The 18,534-nt window shown below is 38.2% G+C and overlaps 2 protein-coding genes across 2 annotated transcripts; both read left to right on the top strand.

The window, feature by feature from the left end:
- Window positions 1-10,616: 10,616 nt before the first annotated feature.
- LOC110772654 (suppressor-like protein) lies at window positions 10,617-15,214 on the top strand. Its single transcript, XM_088255608.1, has 5 exons — window positions 10,617-11,864; window positions 12,041-12,379; window positions 13,011-13,144; window positions 14,066-14,205; window positions 14,636-15,214. The coding sequence occupies exons 1-5, from the start codon at window positions 10,714-10,716 to the stop codon at window positions 14,819-14,821; spliced, it is 1,950 nt and encodes a 649-aa protein (XP_088111734.1). The 5' UTR covers window positions 10,617-10,713; the 3' UTR covers window positions 14,822-15,214.
- Window positions 15,215-15,630: 416 nt separating this feature from the next.
- On the top strand, window positions 15,631-17,435 carry LOC110747507 (nicotinamidase 1-like). Its single transcript, XM_088254548.1, has 5 exons — window positions 15,631-15,690; window positions 15,888-16,071; window positions 16,145-16,261; window positions 17,081-17,220; window positions 17,394-17,435. Exons 1-5 carry the CDS (start codon window positions 15,631-15,633, stop codon window positions 17,433-17,435), a joined length of 543 nt encoding a protein of 180 aa, XP_088110674.1.
- The last annotated feature ends 1,099 nt before the right edge of the window (window positions 17,436-18,534 follow it).

Raw genomic sequence — 18,534 nt, forward strand, 5'->3', positions numbered from 1 at the left:
TATCTGGAATCTGGACCGTTGAGTTGGAGGAACTATTCTGATTAGATTCACGGTAGACTTCTGTTTTTTTTGTTTTTTTTAATTGTATTTATAGCAATTATACTCTGGGCTCGTTTGTTAAATAGGACTGCCTTGACAAGGAATATACTTGGAGACTGTCTTGGCCTGGCCTAAGTTGGATAACACTTATCATGCGTTTGGTGTATGCTTAGACTAGGACTAGATATATATATATATATATATATATATTATAATATATTATATTATATCTTGTCCTTTGTGTGTGGACGGTGGAAGGAAGCTTGTCTTATGGATTTTTTTTCATGAATTTTTTTATAACTTGTGGATTCTTCTACATTTAGCTTGTCTGAGATAACTGCAAACATCTTGCTGTATTAGTGTTGAACTTTGATTATTAACGAGTTCTTGGTTTATTTTGCAGGTGTTAGTGCTGCAAAACTAAAGCTTGTGCTCTGCTGTTTATCAAGTAACACTTTCCATTTGTCTTTATTTTTCTTAATATCATCAAAATGGATTCTTCTAGTGCATCACCTGCGTCACCTTTGCTTGAAAGTACAAATGATTCCAATACCCCTCCAGAGTCACATAGTGCATCTAGATTAACAAGTAAAGTTTGATCTTTTTTTGAAAATGTTAACAAAATTGAAAGTGGTAAACCAGTAATTAAGGCTAAGTGTGTTATTTGTAATACTTTGTTGTCTGGTAATTCTAGTAATGGTACTAGTCATTTATCTCGTCATTTAAAGAAGCATGAAGATGCACAAGCTAGGGTAAGTCCAGGTCAAATGTTATTAAATGCTGATGTTGCTGGAAATTTGACTAATTTTGTTTATGATCATGATGTTGCTCGTAAAGAACTTGTGGATTTTATTATTAGAGCTGAACTGCCATTTAAATTTGTTGATAGCCATGATTTTAAAGGCTTGATTCAGCGTGCGTTCTGTCCTCAATATAAAGGAATTTCAGCCTCTACATGTAAAAGAGATGTGCTAAAAAAATTTGATCTTGAAAGGATTAATTTGCTTGCTGTTTTTGAAAAACTTGATTCAAAAATCTGTTTAACTTCTGATGTTTGGTCATCACGACAGAAAATGGGTTATATGTCACTTACTGCACATTTTATCGATAAAGAGTGGTGTTTGAATAAAAGGATAATTTGCTTTAAAATGATTGAGTACCCACACACCGGAGAGTCACTTGCAACTCATATATTTGATGAATTGTTATCTTGGCACATTCACAACAAAATATTTACTCTATCATTAGATAATGCATCAAATAATGATTCAACTGCAAGTATACTTCCATCAACCCTTTTGCTGGATTTTGTGCATGAAAAGTTGTTTTATGTACGATGTTGTTGTCATTTATTGAATTTGATTGTGCAAGATGGACTTAAAGTTTTATCTCCGTCTATTGATAAAATTACTGATATTGTTCGTAGCATGAATTCATCTAACAAGAGACATGAAATTTGGGTGAAATGTTGTAGTGATTTCCATATGGGAAAGAAAAATATAGATATTGATGTGCCTCATAGGTGGAATTCAACGTATGAGCTTTTACATGTTGCTATAAAGTATAAAGCCCATTTGCATAGGTATGTTCAAAAGGTAAATGAATCACGTTTTTGTAATTTACAAGTACCTAGTGAAGAAGATTGGAGAATAGCACAACTTGTTAGTGGGTTTTTACAAATTTTTTATTCTTCAACTAAGGTATTTTCTAGTGTGTATTATCCTACTTCAAGTCGTGTTATTAATTGTTTAATAGATATTCATGGATCATTTGCTGCATATTCTGAATTTTCTGTTTTTAAGGATGCTTTGACTGAAATGAAAACAAAATTTGATAAATATTGGAAAGAGTTTCCTATGGTTTTTTGCTTTGCTACTATTATGGACCCTAGGTTTAAATTATATGCAATTGCTGAATGGTTAGACATGATAGGTATTGATCAATTAACCATTGACTCAAAAGTTTTAGCTATAAAGACTTTATTATTTCAGTTATTTGATCTCTACAAGAAGAATGTAATTCCTAATGTGGTTCAAAATGTGCAAAATGTTGTTGCAACTTCTACTAGCCAAACTCCTGATTCTATATCTGTCCCTATAATGAGAAATTTCTCTATTGAAGGCTTGAAAAGGAAAAAGCTATCTTCTTCTTCTTCTTCTTCTTCCACCAACACTTCTGAATTACAATTTTATCTTGATTTACCAAGAATAGAAGTTGTTGATGACAATCAATTTAGTCTTTTGGGTTGGTGGAAAAACAATCAATCATTATACCCTATTGTTTCCCTCATGGCTCGAGATTTGCTAACTGTTCCAGCTTCTACTGTAGCATCAGAATCATGTTTCAATGCAGGTGGTAGAGTTGTATCGGAGAAAATGGCTAGTTTGAGTTCGAGTACAATAGAAGCTTTAATTTGCTTGAAAGATTGGGGCTTGGCAGATTCAAGAAAGCAAGATGCATTGGTGGATGAGCAACGAGCTGAAGAATTAATGAACATTAGAGCATCAAGACCAGATTGGATGGTAGACAGTGAAGTTGAGATTGTTGGTGAATCTGAAAATGAGACCATTCAAAGTTGAAATGTTATGTATACGACTATATTTTATTTTGCAAGCATTGGATTTTAATTGTAGTAACAGACTTTGGGACATTATCATGCTTTTGAGTAAGCCTTCAGTGAAGCTTTTGATGAGATTATCAGTGAATCTAATTTGATTTTGCATAACTTGGTTGTATTAGATTGTGATTTTGTAAGACCTTTTGTTTAGAAGGGTATAATTTTAAGGGTTAATTACAATTTAGTACCCTGTACTTACACCCTTAAGACATGTTAGTCCCCGTATTTTCAATTTTAACAATCGCATACCCTTAGTTTGTAAATTTTTTGCAATGTGGTTCCGCCGTTAGGGTTTCCGTCAGATCCTCTGTTAGTTGCCTACGTGGCATTATGGGTCCCATATTTTTTTAATTTTTATTAATTTTAAATTGATTAAAATATTAAAAAACCAAAAAAAAAAAATCTTTTTTTAAAAATCTCTCTTTCTCCCCCAATTCCACGATTTCTTTCCCCCTTTTCCTCCCAATTTCTTCCCCCTCCCAGATTTCTTTCCTCCCCCAGTTTCTTCTACCCCGCCCCCCAATTTCTTCCCCCTCCAAGATTTCTTTCCTCCCCCTCCTTCCTCCCGATTTCTTCCCCATAGTACCACAAGAAACAACACACGATTCTTCTCTCCCCCCTCCCCTCCCCTCCCCCCCAATCTGAATCCTTCACCGTACCCTCATACCAAGACAATCTGTATTTGGAGTTCCATCGGATTTCCAAGCTTTTCCGAATAGCAGGGCTTCAGCATTTTGGCGACGTCAACGTTTTGGACCCAGATTCGTGAGCAATTGTCCCAGTTTCTCAAGAACACCAGTTATTGGGCTCGAATTCGCGATCAATTTATGCATGAGATCTATGGGTTATGGGTTTGTGGGGGCTGAGGTCGTGGGTTCTGGGTTCGTGGGGTTTGAAGGGTGGTAGTCATGGGGAATGCAGGGAGAAACAGAGGGGGGAGGGGGGATGGGTTCTGTGGGTTATGGGGCTGGGGTTCCGGGCTTTGGTCATAGAGAGAGAGAGAGAGAGAGAGAGAGAGAGAGAGAGAGAGAGCAGCTGGATTTCAAGATGGGTTTGGAATTTTGACCCCAAAATCCCAACTTTAACAGAAAAATGGGACAAAAGCTAAGATGATGTTGGGGTTTTGGGGGGGGGGGGGGGGATGGGTTCTGTGGGGGTTCTGGTTCTGGGTTCGTGGGGGTTGGGGTTCTGGGTTCTGACCCCAAAATCCAAATGCTTGTTTGTTCTTTTCATTATCTAGGTTTGAATCGTGGGGGGGTATGAGTTATGTGGATTATGGGTTCATGGGGTTTGGGGTTCTGGGTTCTGGGTTCGTGGGGTTTGAAGGGTGGTGGTCATGGGGAATACAAGGAGAAAGGGAGGGGGAAGATGAAAATCGCAGGGGTGGGATGAGTTCTGTGGGTTATGGGGTCGTGGGTTCTGGGTTTGTGGGGTTTGAAGAGTGGTGGTCATGGGGAATGCAGGGAGAAAAGGGAGGGGGAAGAAGAAAATTGCAGGTGGGTTATGGGTTCGTGGGGGATGAGGTTCTGGGTTCTTGTCATGGAGAGAGAGAGAGAGAGAGAGAGAGAGAGAGAGAGAGAGAGAGAGAGAGAGAGAGAGAGAGAGAGAGAGAGAGGGAGCAGTTGGGTTTCAAGATTGGTTTGTGGATTTTGACCCCAAAATCCCAACTGTAACCAAAAAAAAAATAGGACAAAAGCTAAGATGATGAAAGACCCAGATGGATCAAATGGGTTTCTGGACTGCAGAAAGACCAGCCAAGATCAAAGGAAACAATGGAAGAGAGAGAGAGAAAGAGATTTATTTATTTTTTGATTTATTGATTTTTTTGATTTTTTTTTATTTTAAATATTTTATTCATATTTTAATCAATTTAAAATTAAAAAATTAAAAAATGTGGGACCCACAATGCCACGTAGGCAGTTAACAGAGAGTTTTAATAGAAACCCTAACGGCGGAACTACATTGCAAAAAATTTACAAACTAAGGGTATGCGATTGTTAAAATTGAAAATACGGGGACTAACATGTCTTAAGGGTGTAAGTACATGGTACTAAATTGTAATTAACCCTAATTTTAAGGGTTGTATTAGATTGTGATTTTGTAAGACCTTTTGTTTAGAATGGTATAATTTTAATGGTTGTATAAGATTTGTAAGACATTCACATTTTGTGAGCTTCATACTTTAACAGGAATGAAATGAATTTCATAAATTTGACTTGTTATTAGTAAGCCCATTTCGGCCCGGCCCAATTGGGCTTGCTTGGCCCGGCCTGATAAAGCCCATTAAAGCCCGTTCCATGGATCGGGCCTGGGCTTTGATTTATTGAATAAAACCCAGCCCGGCCCGGCCCGATAATATTCAGTTACTATTTGAGCCCGGCCCGGCCCAGCCCGGCCTAAGCCCGTTAATTTTGGGCCGGGATTGCCCGGCCCGGCCCATTGACGAGCCCTACATGGGTATAACTAAAATACTAAAGAAAAGTTAAACAAAAAAATTAAAAATTAAAAAAGAAGTCAGAGCGTGAATCCAAAGAAGTTGTCACTATAACCATCTCTCATCTTCTTGTTCAGTTCAACCACATACCCTTGTTGTTGTTGAAGACCATTACAATACTCCAGGAACCTTGCAGTCACTGAAGAACCTTGTTTACAACTTTGACCTTCACCCCGTTTTGCCCAACTATTGGGCACATAATCCGCCTTCAACCTCACACAGTCTGCAATCCCTTCTATCAATCCAGCTGGAGCTTGACGCGATTTCCATGACACTGTCATGGTAAAGTACCCCACTGAAATCTTTTTTGATGTCACCCTTTATGCCCTGGATACAAGCTATCAGTGAACTAATAGCAGTGTTTCTTACTAAGATCTTATGCTTAATAGGCTTCTTTTTTCAGGTAGTTGTGGAACTTTGAGTTGTCATATAAGAATGGGAAATTTTCTGAGAGTTTATCATGTTTTGTTTTTGAGTTAGTTTTTGTGTTGGGTAATAGACAATGACGTAGCCACCATGGGGTCTTGGAAGCCATGGAAATGGCTGCAGAGGTTATGGTGAGCTGTTGGTGCGACCCCTTGGAGGCGCCTACTAGCTGCTCCACGAAATGTCTCACAACAGTAGCTCTGCTGCGCATCCTTTATTTTTTCAAATGACTTGGCACTAAAACGATGCCAAAAAGCCATTTTGTGCTAGGAATTAAAAGCGATGCCATTTTTAAAAAATGACTTTGGCCCAAAAACGATGCCATTCAGTTTAGTTATTCTTTTTCTGTGGCCACCTAAAATTTGTTTCCTTTATTAAAATTAAAAAAAAACACTATGGATGCAAGGTTTATTCATGGGGCATGAGTTTTTGCGGACCATATAATCTTGCCTAGACAAATATACATCGTTAATTATGTCTTACCCGATTAAAGAATAAAAAACTGAAAATTAAGTGCAAGTTGGAAATTAAGTGTAAAGAAAAAAAATAAAAGTAAAGTATAAAGAAATTAATGTAGGGTAAGGGTAGAATAGGAAAAAGAAAGATAAAAAAAAAGAACAAAATTGATTAAAAAATATTAAAAAACAAAAGGAAGTGTAAGTGGAGAAAATGGGAGTGGGAAAATCAGCTTCCTAATATATAATATATATTACATATATTCACGTATACTATTATTATAATATGTATATGTATATGTGTATATGGATTTATTATAATAATAATATAAGTGTATTGTTGAGGCCCAAAAAAGTCACGAGAAGCCTAAAGACATTTAAGGCCCGATATAACATATAATTTTGGTCATGCGTTAATCCAAACTATATTTTGGGAATTAATTCATTAAATAAATAATAGTGTCTATGTCATGCAAAGCCAATAATACATTTTTCATATGTCAATCACCTATCAAGCTTACATGAACCCAAGTCATGTGGTTACGGGGCTTGCATGAGGGATTGTGGTGTGGAAGGTTACGGAGGTCCACAAGGCCCACGGAAGCTCTTGGATAATGGAGACTTTGGGCTAGCTACTTGGGAGCACCAAAGTCCAAGCCCACTACTTAGAGTTCTCCAATGTGGGTAAGCAAATGAGATATTTTCCAAGCATTTCCTTTTATCCATAGGAAATAGTCATTTTCCAAATGCCTAGCTTTACCCATTGGAAATAAGCCTTTTCCAGAACTCCCTATTACCCATTGGAAACAAGCCAATTCTGACACTTCCCTTTACTCGTTGGAAATAGTCATTTTCCAATGCTTAGCTTTACTCATTGGAAATAAGAATGTCACAATGCTCCCTTTTACCCATAGGAAATAAACTAGTTCCAACACTTCCTTTTACCTATTGGAAACCAAAGAGAGCCTTCCCCCTCTATAAATTGGAAGGCATTTGCCCAGCCAAAACCAGCCTCTCTTGGTTGTTGCAAGCTTCTCAACAACCATGAGAACTCATCTTCTTTTCTCTTTTTGGCTGCTGCAAGCATTCCAGCAGCCATCACAGCCATCAACCTCCATCTTTTGACTGCTGCAAGCATCCCAGCAGCTGTCAACCAACATCTCTTGGTTGCTCAAGCCCCCAGCAACCATCGAACCACTTTCCTTTCTCCCTTTGGCTGCTGCAAGCATTCCAGCAGTCATCCCAGCTATTCCTCAACCATCACAACCAAGATTTTCCTTCCTCCTCATATCCTTCCAAGCTATAAATACCATAGCCTTCAAGCCTCAAGCTTTTCCTCCCATCCTCATCTTGAAACTCTTAAATCCCTATAGCCATAGCCATAGCCACAAATAACAAATCATCAACACCCCAAACTCAAGCATATCCAACACCAAGTCAAGCACATGCATTCTCATTTGCTAAACTTGTGAATCTTTAGCTCCCACACTCCAAGCTCTCATGCCAAGCTAATATAATCTCAGATCTACATCAGCAAGTCATCTTCAACTTTTCGTCAAGCTGTTGGAAACGTCAACATCAAACACGCAGCCGCTGGAAGAAGAAAAGAGTACCCCCCTGGGACATGCTTTTCCCTCGGGATGCTTTGGGCCTAGTCCTCGCTAACTCAGAAAAAGGGGCAACGAAGGCTTAATCCACCATTCTATGGCGGTTCGAGAATCAACAAGCCCGGACGAGCCTTCCGACGGAAAAAGACCCCAACATGTATATATATGTATATATGTGTACATATATACATATATTATATATATGTGTATATACATGTATATATGTACATTAAAGTATATGTGTACGTAAGTATAATATAATATAATATATGAATATGGGTATATAATAATAATAATAGTAATATATGTTATTATTACAGTCCCGTTCTCTTGGTCACCAAGGGTCTATGGAATTTGTGGTCACCCACCCTTGGATCTAATCTAAAAATGGAGAAAAAATTGATTTAAAAATTTATATAAGTTTAGTTTATATTATTTTCAATTAAACAAAACAAATTTTGTGTAAAAAAACAAAACAAAAAAAACAGGTTCTATCTTTTTGTGGTGTCGATTGAACAAAACACATTCTCCAGGATGCTAGCCGCTGCCTACCTCCAAACATACCAATACACCATTGAATCATCAACCAACCAATATCAACTTCTCAATAATATACCAAAAAGAGAATGAAAAACAATGGTAGAAACCAAAGAATTCAAAGAGCCCCAAATTTAAGTTTTCCCAAAATCTTCAGTCTTTTTATTTATTTATTTTTAGTACAAGTGATAGTCTAAATTACAGGGGATGATGATTTCTCACACACACCCAAAACTATGATGTCATGGGAATTCGAACTTGAGACCTCTAGTTTGCAAATCAAGAACTTGAGACCCAAAATCTTCAGTCTTTGTCAATCCACAAGAGATGAAAAATTAAATCGGAAGAATTCGCAACGCCGGAGTTGGAAAATCTAAAGAGGACCATGAGGAGGGACTAAAGGTTATAGGGGTGTCGACCTCCATGGAGTTGGAGGCGGCTATGCAAGAGTTTAGAATGTGTTTTGTTTCCACAGAAACTTGTTTTATTTAAGTAAAAATAATATAATATGAATTTTTAAATTAGTTTTTTCTCCACCCTTAGATTAGATTCAAGGGTGGGTGACCACAAATTCCTTAGACCCTTGGTGACCAGGAGAACGGGACTGGTTATTATTAATACAATATAATATATGCATCTTATACATTGGCGAGCATGTGATTAGTTAATCCTCCCTTTCCACATGGGTTTAGTAGTCCCCTCCTAAGGAGGTATTTTTGGTGGGCCTAGTATTAGCAATCCCATCTAAGACTAGGATTAGATAAAACAAACATGGTACTAAATTTAGTCCAAGCCAGGCCAAGCCAAGCCTGTGTAACAAACGGCCCTTAAACACCTAAATATTATTATGGATTGAAATTTGGTTAAATTTTGGCTAAAAACACATAAAAGTTATTTTAGGAGCTCTATATAAAATTTGAATTCCAATCATACTCCCTAGTTTAAGGAGTCATAAATACTATAGTTATTTTTTAATTCAATATGATTGGTCCATCTCCATAAAAAAAAATATATATAACACAATTGTTAGCATTAATTAAAAGTTTAAACTATGCAAAAAACAACGCAACATTAAATTATAGGGAGCCACTATGAGTCATTTCTCTCTCCTCATATTTAGGAACTCCTAGAGGTCTCCCTATTTTAGGAGGTGGATAGGGAGCTCATTGTGGATGCTTTTAGGGCCGTTTGATAACCATTTCAATTTTAGTCCATTGTTGGTATCCTACTCAAAAGTGAACTCAAAAACCATGATTCTTTTTAAAAATATATATTTTCTAAGAACTAAAAAGTTGTTTGGTATTAAACTTCAAAACTACTATTTTTAAAATCTAAAAAAAGTTTTCAAAAACTCATTCATCTACCTCCATATCTGGGCAGGGGCAAAAGAGAGAGAGAGGAGGAGAAAAGGAGAATCGGGGGCAAAGTCCCATTGCATGAAAAAGAGAGAGAGGGAGAGAGGAGGGAGAAAAAAAACTTTGAAACGTCACTTTTTGTGTTTTAAAAAATGGGCATTTTTGAGTTGGATTTTTGAAAATTGGGCCTTACCAAACGTGAATTATGGGTTTTGAACTCAAAAACTGTTTGTGAGTTACAATAAATTGGATTCAATATCAATAAAGGTATTTAACTGAAAAACAAAACAAAGTAGCAAGTGTGAATATAGAGAATGGTGGGCATGTTGAGAGGATATCAAGCCTCTTCATTTAGCATTAGTGCATTTACACACATTTAAAAGAATGTTAACCATTAGATTGATCTAATGAAATTTGGGCCTTTATATGATCTTTCAATATTATTTATTTAATTTTAACTTGTAGTATTTTTTTCAATAGTGTGTGCATGATAAGTGAATGAGGCATGTATGTTTTTCAAGGAAGGCATAAGCCGTGATAATGCGTCTTGTTCTTTAAGAGCCCTTGGATTTTTTTCATTTCTGAATGTTTAGATTAAAGTTAGGGTTATAAATAGGGTAGATAAATGGCTAAGAACACAAAAATAGTTGTTTAACCAAAGTGCATAGAGTTGGAGCCTTTCCCCCACCACCCACCCCTCCTCCTCATATTCAATTCTACACACTATTGAAAGATCATATAAATGCCAACCAAGGTGGTTGGTGTGAGTGGTTCGGCACTCTCATTCCTTAAGAGAAGTCAGGGGTTCGATCCCTACTCTTGTATGGAGTCACCACTTTGGCCAGCATTTTACCTTTTACGGGCCGACCTAGTATGAGCGGGGATTAGTCTGGGTTGTGGTTAAGGCTTAAAGGTGCCACCCATAGTTGTGGCCCATCCAGGACCACCTCGTGTTTCAAACAAAAAAAAAAAATAAAAAATCATATAAATGCCCATTATTTGGTCAATTTAATAATTAATATTTTTTTCAATGCGTGTAAATACACCGCTAAATCCATATAACTATTTAGATACAAAAATAAAACGTCTTCCTCCTCAAAATAAAAACCCGAACATTCAAGAAATCAGCAGAAACTGCACAAGTGATACGCAGCACCGAGTGACCAACCGAGAGCGCAAAACAATGGCAGCACCAGACCCCGACCCATCATCTTCCTCCATCTTCTCCCAAAAAAATTCCAGACTCCCAGACGACACCGTTTTCTACGCCATCTTCCCTGACTCTTCCCTAAACTCCTCCTCCACCACCGCCTCACTCCAATCGCTTCATCTCCAAATCCTCAAAACCCTCACTCCCTTCACCGCCGACTACATATGGCAGCACGAACCATTCACTCTCTCCCCCTCCACTCTCCCCAAACCCCCATGCGTCTGCTCCCTCGACCACCACCTCCCTCACCTTCACGGCAAGCTTCGTGTCGCCGACAACTTCGAAGACGAGTGGTTCACCGTCTTCCTCCTCTTCCACATCTCCACAGCCTTCCCTGACCTCTCCATCCGGGTATGGGACTCGGACGGCGAGTTCTTACTCATCGAAGCGGCCTATCACCTTCCTCGCTGGCTCAACCCCCAAAACAGTCTCAACCGCGTGTTTATTCGCCATGGCAACCTCCATATCGTCCCAAAATCTCGGCTCCCGAACCCAAGCATCACCGAATCTTTGAATTTCATTGTGAATTTCGGCCAGGAGTCAGTTGCCCCTGAACCGGTTCAGCTTGCGGTGAAGAATCGGATATCGGAGTATCCGGAGAAGGCGAGGAGGAATATGCATGTGGTTAGGGTTAGAGTTCCGGCGTCGGTTGCGCAGGTCTTGAGTCAAGAACCGTGCTTGATTGCTTTGGCCGTTGAGGGTTTCTACGACCGTGACATTGATACTATGAAGTATGCGGCCAAGATGGAGAGGTTTCTGAGCAGAGGGAGAGAAGAGGAGTTGGTGTGTGTAGCGGTGAAGATGTCGAGGGCAATGTATGCGCAGCTGGTGCAACAGGCTTTTCAGGCGCCAAAGTGTTATCCCATGCCGAATAGGAGTGAGGATGGGGTGGCGTATTTGGAGGCCGAATTGGGGATGAAGATTGCATGTGGTTTGGAGATGATGTATCAGCAAAGGAGAAAGGAGGGGTTGGAAGGGAAAGGGAGTAGTTGGATCGCGTTTAGGGAGAGTTTGGAGAGGAGTGGATACTTTGAAGGGTTGATTCCCGGGTCGAAAGAGTACCAGAGGTTGTTGCAGAATGCCGAGGAGTACTATCGGAGTAGTGCTTCCTTTTCGAGGACAAGGTACTTGAAAGTGATGATACATTGATATGTATATGGTTATTGTGGTCTTATTATGCTTTTGTTTCCGTTAGATGTAAAGACTTACATTGGATTGAAAGTGATTTCTGTTTAGATCTTAATTGGATTTTTCTTGTTCTGTTAGTTGGGAATTAACGAAGGTGTTACTATTGTTGCAGTGAGATGATGAGTGCTCCTGTGAGACGCATAGATGAGATCCTAGCTTTACCTTATACAGCGGATGATTTTAGGGGTCAAGAGGTTCCACCTTCTGATGATGATTCTTGGCTTTACAATGGAGAGGAGGAATTGAACTCAGAACTTTTGGAGAGACAAAAGGAGATCGAACATTATAATTCAAAAAAGAAAAAGAATCAAAAGTCAAAAGAGCAGGACAATGCTGGTCCATCATCCAGCTCTAACGTTGATGGGTTCAATCCTGGTGATATAGCAAAAACCATGCAGGCATTTGTCCAGAAGATGTCGAGCTACGAGGGGGCTGAGGTTCCCGAGAACAGGTTAGTGTTCTTTTGTTTACGTATCTATTGTTCATCTCACCATTTTTGTCCCAAACACAGAAATAGGAGTACATTGACATGGATGTGACTCGTCAGCATACATTTTTATTGCTGGGGGCTAGATTTTAAGTTGCTCCCATGTGTCATAATATAGTGCCAGCGGCTTTAGAATACATCTCCTTTCTGTCATAAGAAATAAGTAATTTGCACATCTTATGCTTGCAGTGATCAATGCCTTAAGTCTGGATGCTGAATGTTGTGTATGTTAACTAATTGTAGGATTAGATTGTGTGACTAAAATTGCTGGCAAATTTACTTAAATCTTAGTGTGAATTTTGAGCCCATGTAACTCTTTCTTGGCTCAGTCCTGATGCTGTTGTGATCTTGAACGAGTACGTGTAGTTACTTGCCCTTGATGAACCGAGCTAATGCAAGTCACAAGTTTTGATTGTGTGAATTGGTTAATATCAAGATGAGTAATTTGGCACTTGGTGCCAAGTTCTAGTTTTTCCCTGATTAAGTTTCCCAGTCACTACCTTTGGACTGTGCAGTAAATCATTTTTAGGTGTCTGTGTGTTTATTAGACTAGCGCTCAGTTGATCTTATTATATTTTGTAATCTTCTTTTGAAGGAACCTAAAAGAAGTAGACTTTGATGCGGACCGTTTCTTTAAAGATGTAGAATCAATGATGAAGTGCCATGGTGATGAGGATGCCACTAGTGATGATGGTATTGAGGAAGGGTCCTCATCCGACTTGGACTTTGGTAAGTTGTACATATTTTATTGTTTCCTTTATATTTTCAATTTTTGTTAGTGAAAAAAAAAACTATCTCTCTCTCTCTCTTTCTCTCTCTTTGTGCACCAAAAGGACAAAAAGTATTAAAAAGAAAACCAGACACCACAACCTAAGTACACAGGTTTCATCCAAAGCCCTTATTCCATTAAATATAAACAAGTATCTAATAAAATCCTCAACAATCAAGAACTTGTAGAAAAAGACATGGAGGTGTCATTTCTAGGTGGAAACTCCATTGCCCTCCTTGTAAATCTAGTTTGTTCTGGTTATTGAAACATACCACTTAAAGGAAAGAGGCATGTCTAGCTGCCTAACGCCTTGCATGCCTCTATCTGCCCACTCTCTTCCCTAAATCCTAAACTAGTAGAAGAAAGACCTTCCGCATAACTCCGAAACCCCTGAACAAAGGAAAACCAAGTTCTGTTGTCCATGCACATGGCAATTCGAAAACAACAATCAAGACTCTCCTTTCATAACTTGTGTGGAAACCATTCATGCAGACAATGTGAGATAATAGTGATATGTTGCACTTTTTTTCCTGATCTGAAGGATGATCCAACTTTGTTATATCATACTTGTTTGTGATGTACTGATGTTATAAGTTGAAGTTCACGATCATAATGTTTTTAAGCTGCTGGGTTTTTTGTATTTTTCTTCCTTGTTTAGAAAAAATCGCTTTTTTTTCTTACTTGAGGTTCATCATGTGTATGATGTGTGCCAAATGACACCATACTTGTGCTCTGGTCTTGTCAACTAAAATACTTTTCATTTTCGATGAAACTGATAAGTCAACAACATCTATCCCTCCAAAAGGAGAGCAAGTTGTTAAATGACATCTTGGTTTCATTTTATTTGGAAAACTTTATAATTAAATTTGTGATATTCACAGATGAGTCTGAAGATGAAAGCGAGGAGGGAGAGGATACTTTCATGCATTCTTATTCTGATGCTCTAAATGAAGAATTGAAGGCTACAACTCTCAAGAAAAGTTTTGTTCGTGCTGATGAACAAGCCCCAAAGAAGGATGAGGTATTATTTTTCTTCTTTTGCAAATGGGGATAGGAAACTGAGTTTTTTTTAATGGTATCCACACATCATACCATTCAAATTACGTGCTATGCTCTGTAACCATCAGGTGAGGTGGAATAGAGGGACACGGGAAGGAACAATGATTTTGTGTCTGGTGATTGAGATATGATTCAATTTTTTTAAGAATATTATATATGTTCCATCTCATGGTTGCTTATTAACCAGTAAATTTAACTTTCTAAAGTTTGTCGCCATACATATTGGTCTCACTGAAATTTTTAAGCAAGACTCTTCTTTGTTGCTATGCATGTGGTCACACTGAAGTTATAAATTGATAATGCGTATTGTTTTCATGTTTGCATGAAATCATGGCACTTCTGCATATTGTTTTGTTCTTCAGATGATAAATGAATTGACTGTGTGCTCGCAGGGAACGTCGAATGCAACAGAAGACATGGAGGAGGATTTCACTCCTGTGGACGTGGATGTGAATCTTGTCAAGAACTTCCTCGATTCATTTTCTAGCCAACAAGGCCTTCCTGGTCCTGCTTCCAATTTGCTTGGGCTAATGGGTTTACAACTCCCACATGATGATAACAATAACAAGAACAAATGAGGCCTCATTTTAGTCTTCTAACTCCAGTTTTGTGTTTCTTCTCCAAATATAGAGGGATGGCAACTGGGGTGCGGATAAGGTTCAATTCAATGAGGGAAAATTGCCATCCCTATCAACTCAAGTTCCATATGTTGGATATTTGTAACCCTTACCTCCTTCTGATCCGACTTCCACTTCGTGTTGATTATGTGGTAGACTTTCTTTTTGTTTTCTACAGATGGTGATAGGGAATACAGTAATCAGCAATGTACCTTTTTTTATAAAAGAAAAAGAATGAGAAAATTGTACATGTTTTTGCCCGGTGAGCAGAAGGATGCTGTAAATACTTTGTTTCTTTGTGTACTGACAATAACTTTAGTTTGTTGAATCAATAGAAAGGGATGAATAATAATATTTCCTGGGAGTTGGGTTTCTGTGAATAATTTTTCCTCTTTGGACTCTCACACAATAAATTTTTCGTAATGGGTTTACCTGGTAACTTTATCTCTTCAAGAATCGTATGCCTTGGGAGAATAGAACTCATATTTATCTTTTCCTTATAAGATAATGGTACCAAATACAAAGACAAACGTATAAATGGACCAAAAGGCGAAAACAAAGCTTTGAGTCACTTACCTCTATTTCTAGCAGGAGGTAAGGGTTACAAACTTACAAATATACTCGTGTCATTTTCTTAAGCTTTTCTTCCTTATCAAATAGACCGAACTCATATTCATCCCTATCGAATAGACCTGAACTCACCCTTATCTTTTCCTTTACTTGTGTCCTATTTTCTTTAGCAGCGCCCAAAGTTTAAGACGAGAAAAAAAATGGTTCAACAGATTATTGAATTGATAGAGGAGGAGCTGCCAGTGCTTCAAACGTCTCTGGTACTCACAGGGGATGTGAAGGCCGGCCTTATCCTTGTTGACGTTGTTAATGGCTTGCTGGAAATTTGGTATATAAGATTTGATGGATTCATGCACAACACCAGTTTTTAAAATTTGGTTAAGAGTAAATTCTTTTCTTTTGGCCAGTGACCTGGATTAATTCTTCAATTGCACATTATGTGATGCATATTAAATAGGCACCAAGACAGCCTGATAAGCAGATCTCTGAAATGGTGGACGAGTCAGTGAGACTTGCAAGAGCTTTCTGTGACAGAAAATGGCCTGTCTTTGCTAGTCTTGATTCTCATCACCCTGACATTCCTGAGCCTCCTTATCCTCCTCATTGCATTGCTGGAACTGATGAAGGAAAGCTAGTCCCAAGTACCCTTTGTTCTTTGCTTCTTGTGTTTTCCATTCCCTAGTAGCTCTCCTCTAATTACACAATCATCTGCAGCCCTGCAATGGTTGGAGAATGAAGCTAATGTGACACTTAGGCATAAAGATTGCATCGACGGGTTCCTTGGTTCCGTTGAGAAAGATGGCTCTAATGTTTTTATCAATTGGGTGCAAAGTAATCAGATCAAAGCCAAATACTGCCAATTGCTTGAAATTAATTCTGTTGTTGTTGTCTAATTTTCCCATTTATTTTTATTTTCCTTGTGTTCCAAGATATTGTTGGTAGGGATATGCACAGATATATGTGTCCTAGATTTTGTGTGTACCACTTTGTCTGCAAGAAATAGAGGTTTCCTTGTCCCTCTGGAGGATGTGATTGTGTATTCCCGTGGTTGCGCCACTTTTGATATTCCTACCAACACTTACAAAGATGTTGTAGCTCATCCCCAGGTACTTCAAAATTCTAATGAAATCTTTGTATGGCTAGTAGTTGTCTTGTTCTGATTTTCTTTTCTTTATTTCCTTTTGGCATTGCATAAAATTCAAATGGAGAAATTATTGTATGGTATCACGTGGTCTAATGACGACATGGTTGAGGATTATTCCTTTTACACTAACTCACCTAATAAACATATTTTCCAGTACTTCTATAAATACCCTTCATTCATTTGACTTTTGTGTCCTATTTTCTTTAACAACACCAAAAGTTTAAGATAAGAAAAACAAATGGTTCAGCAGATTATTGATTTGTTAGAGGAGGAGCTGCCCGTGTTCCAAACGTCTCTAGTACTCAAGGGGATGTCAAGATCGGCCTTGTCCTCGTTGACATTGTTAATGGCTTTTGTACCGACGGTGCTGGAAATTTGGTATATAAGATTGATGGATTTATGTACCACATCAGTTTTCAAAATTTGGTTCTAAGTTTATTACTTTTCTTTTGTCAGTGACATATGTTAACACTGCAATTGTGCATTTTGTGATGCATATTAAATAGGCACCAACATTTCCGAAGATGCAAGAAATCGAGGTTTCCTTGTCCCTATGGAGGATGTGATTGTGTATTCCCGTGGTTGCGCTACTTTTGATATTCCCGTTGAAGTTGCCACCACTTCCAAAGATGTAGCTCATCCCCAGGTACTTCAAAATTCTAATCAAATCTATGTACTATAGTAATTGTCTTGTTCTGATTTTCTTTTATTTTTTTCCCTTTTGACATGACATATATAAAATTCAAACGGAGAAATTATTGTATGGTATCACGTGGTCTAATATGATTGGATAACATGGTTTATATTTCTCACTTTTAGCTAGGCCTCATCAATGGGCAGGGCCTGGCTAGCCCGGCCTAAATTTAATGGGCTTGGGCCAGATCGGACCGGGCTTTAAAGAGGAGAGAGAAAATAACGGGCCAGGTTTTTTTTTAAATTCAAAGCCCAAGCCTAGCCCATGGGCCGGGCCTAAATGGGCCTACTTTATTTTGTCTTTTTTTTTTAATATGTATTTTTTTTTTTGTCAATTCTTTATTTATTTTTCTATGTTTTGGTGTGTTTCTATATTTCCTCTTTTCTTCATAGTTCTCTATTTACATTTTTCTATATGTTTTTGTCTCCATTCTTTTCTTTGTTCATAACTTCATAGTTTTTTTTTCTCCATAAATATAAAGATATAGTTATACAACCCCATATTAATAAAATTATATTTTATCCCATACTTCATTTTTTTATAGTTCTTATAATGATAATAGATAATGATTTTCTCCATATTTCATTTAACTTGGGTTTTTAAAATATATTTATTTATATGTATGTGAGCCCGTGGCCGGGGCTTTCTTGGGCTGAAACGGGCCGGGCCTATGGGCCTAGTCGGGCTTTAGACACCTAAGCCCAAGCCAGGCCCACTCAACAATGGGCCGGGCCGGCCATGGCCCATAACGAGTCGGGCCGGGTTGGGCTGGGCTTTTTATCAATGGGCCAGGCGGGCCCCCATAGGCCCATGGGCTCGCGGGCCTAATGATGACCCCTACTTTTAGTATACACTGTCAATAAATATTTATTTATTTTATGACATGTGGACAAGTTATACCACATGACCATGCTTGAGTACTACACTATTAAGTACTCCTTAAAATGTGTCGTTAAATATATTTTTATACATTTGATTGGACTACGCTCTAATTTTGTCACTATATAGGCCTTTACATAGCCAAAGGAAAAGGAGCAAAGGTAGTGTCCGAAGTTGCATTCGATGCAAAAGATTTGGGCGACGTATCCCAATGTGGTTTGTTATCTACAAATGGGTGATAGTGAATAGATAAAAGAAAAAAAAAAGGAGAAAATTGTACATGTTTTTTGCTAAAATATGAATATGGTTTGAATACTTTAGGTTAATTGTATTCTTCTCCATAAGGAGGTATATATAGGAGTTTTCAAGGGTGCTTTACAAGGAAAT

Source organism: Prunus avium, chromosome 6, assembly GCF_965620075.1.
Source record: "Prunus avium chromosome 6, drPruAviu1.hap1.1, whole genome shotgun sequence".
Classification (NCBI taxonomy): domain Eukaryota; kingdom Viridiplantae; phylum Streptophyta; class Magnoliopsida; order Rosales; family Rosaceae; genus Prunus; species Prunus avium.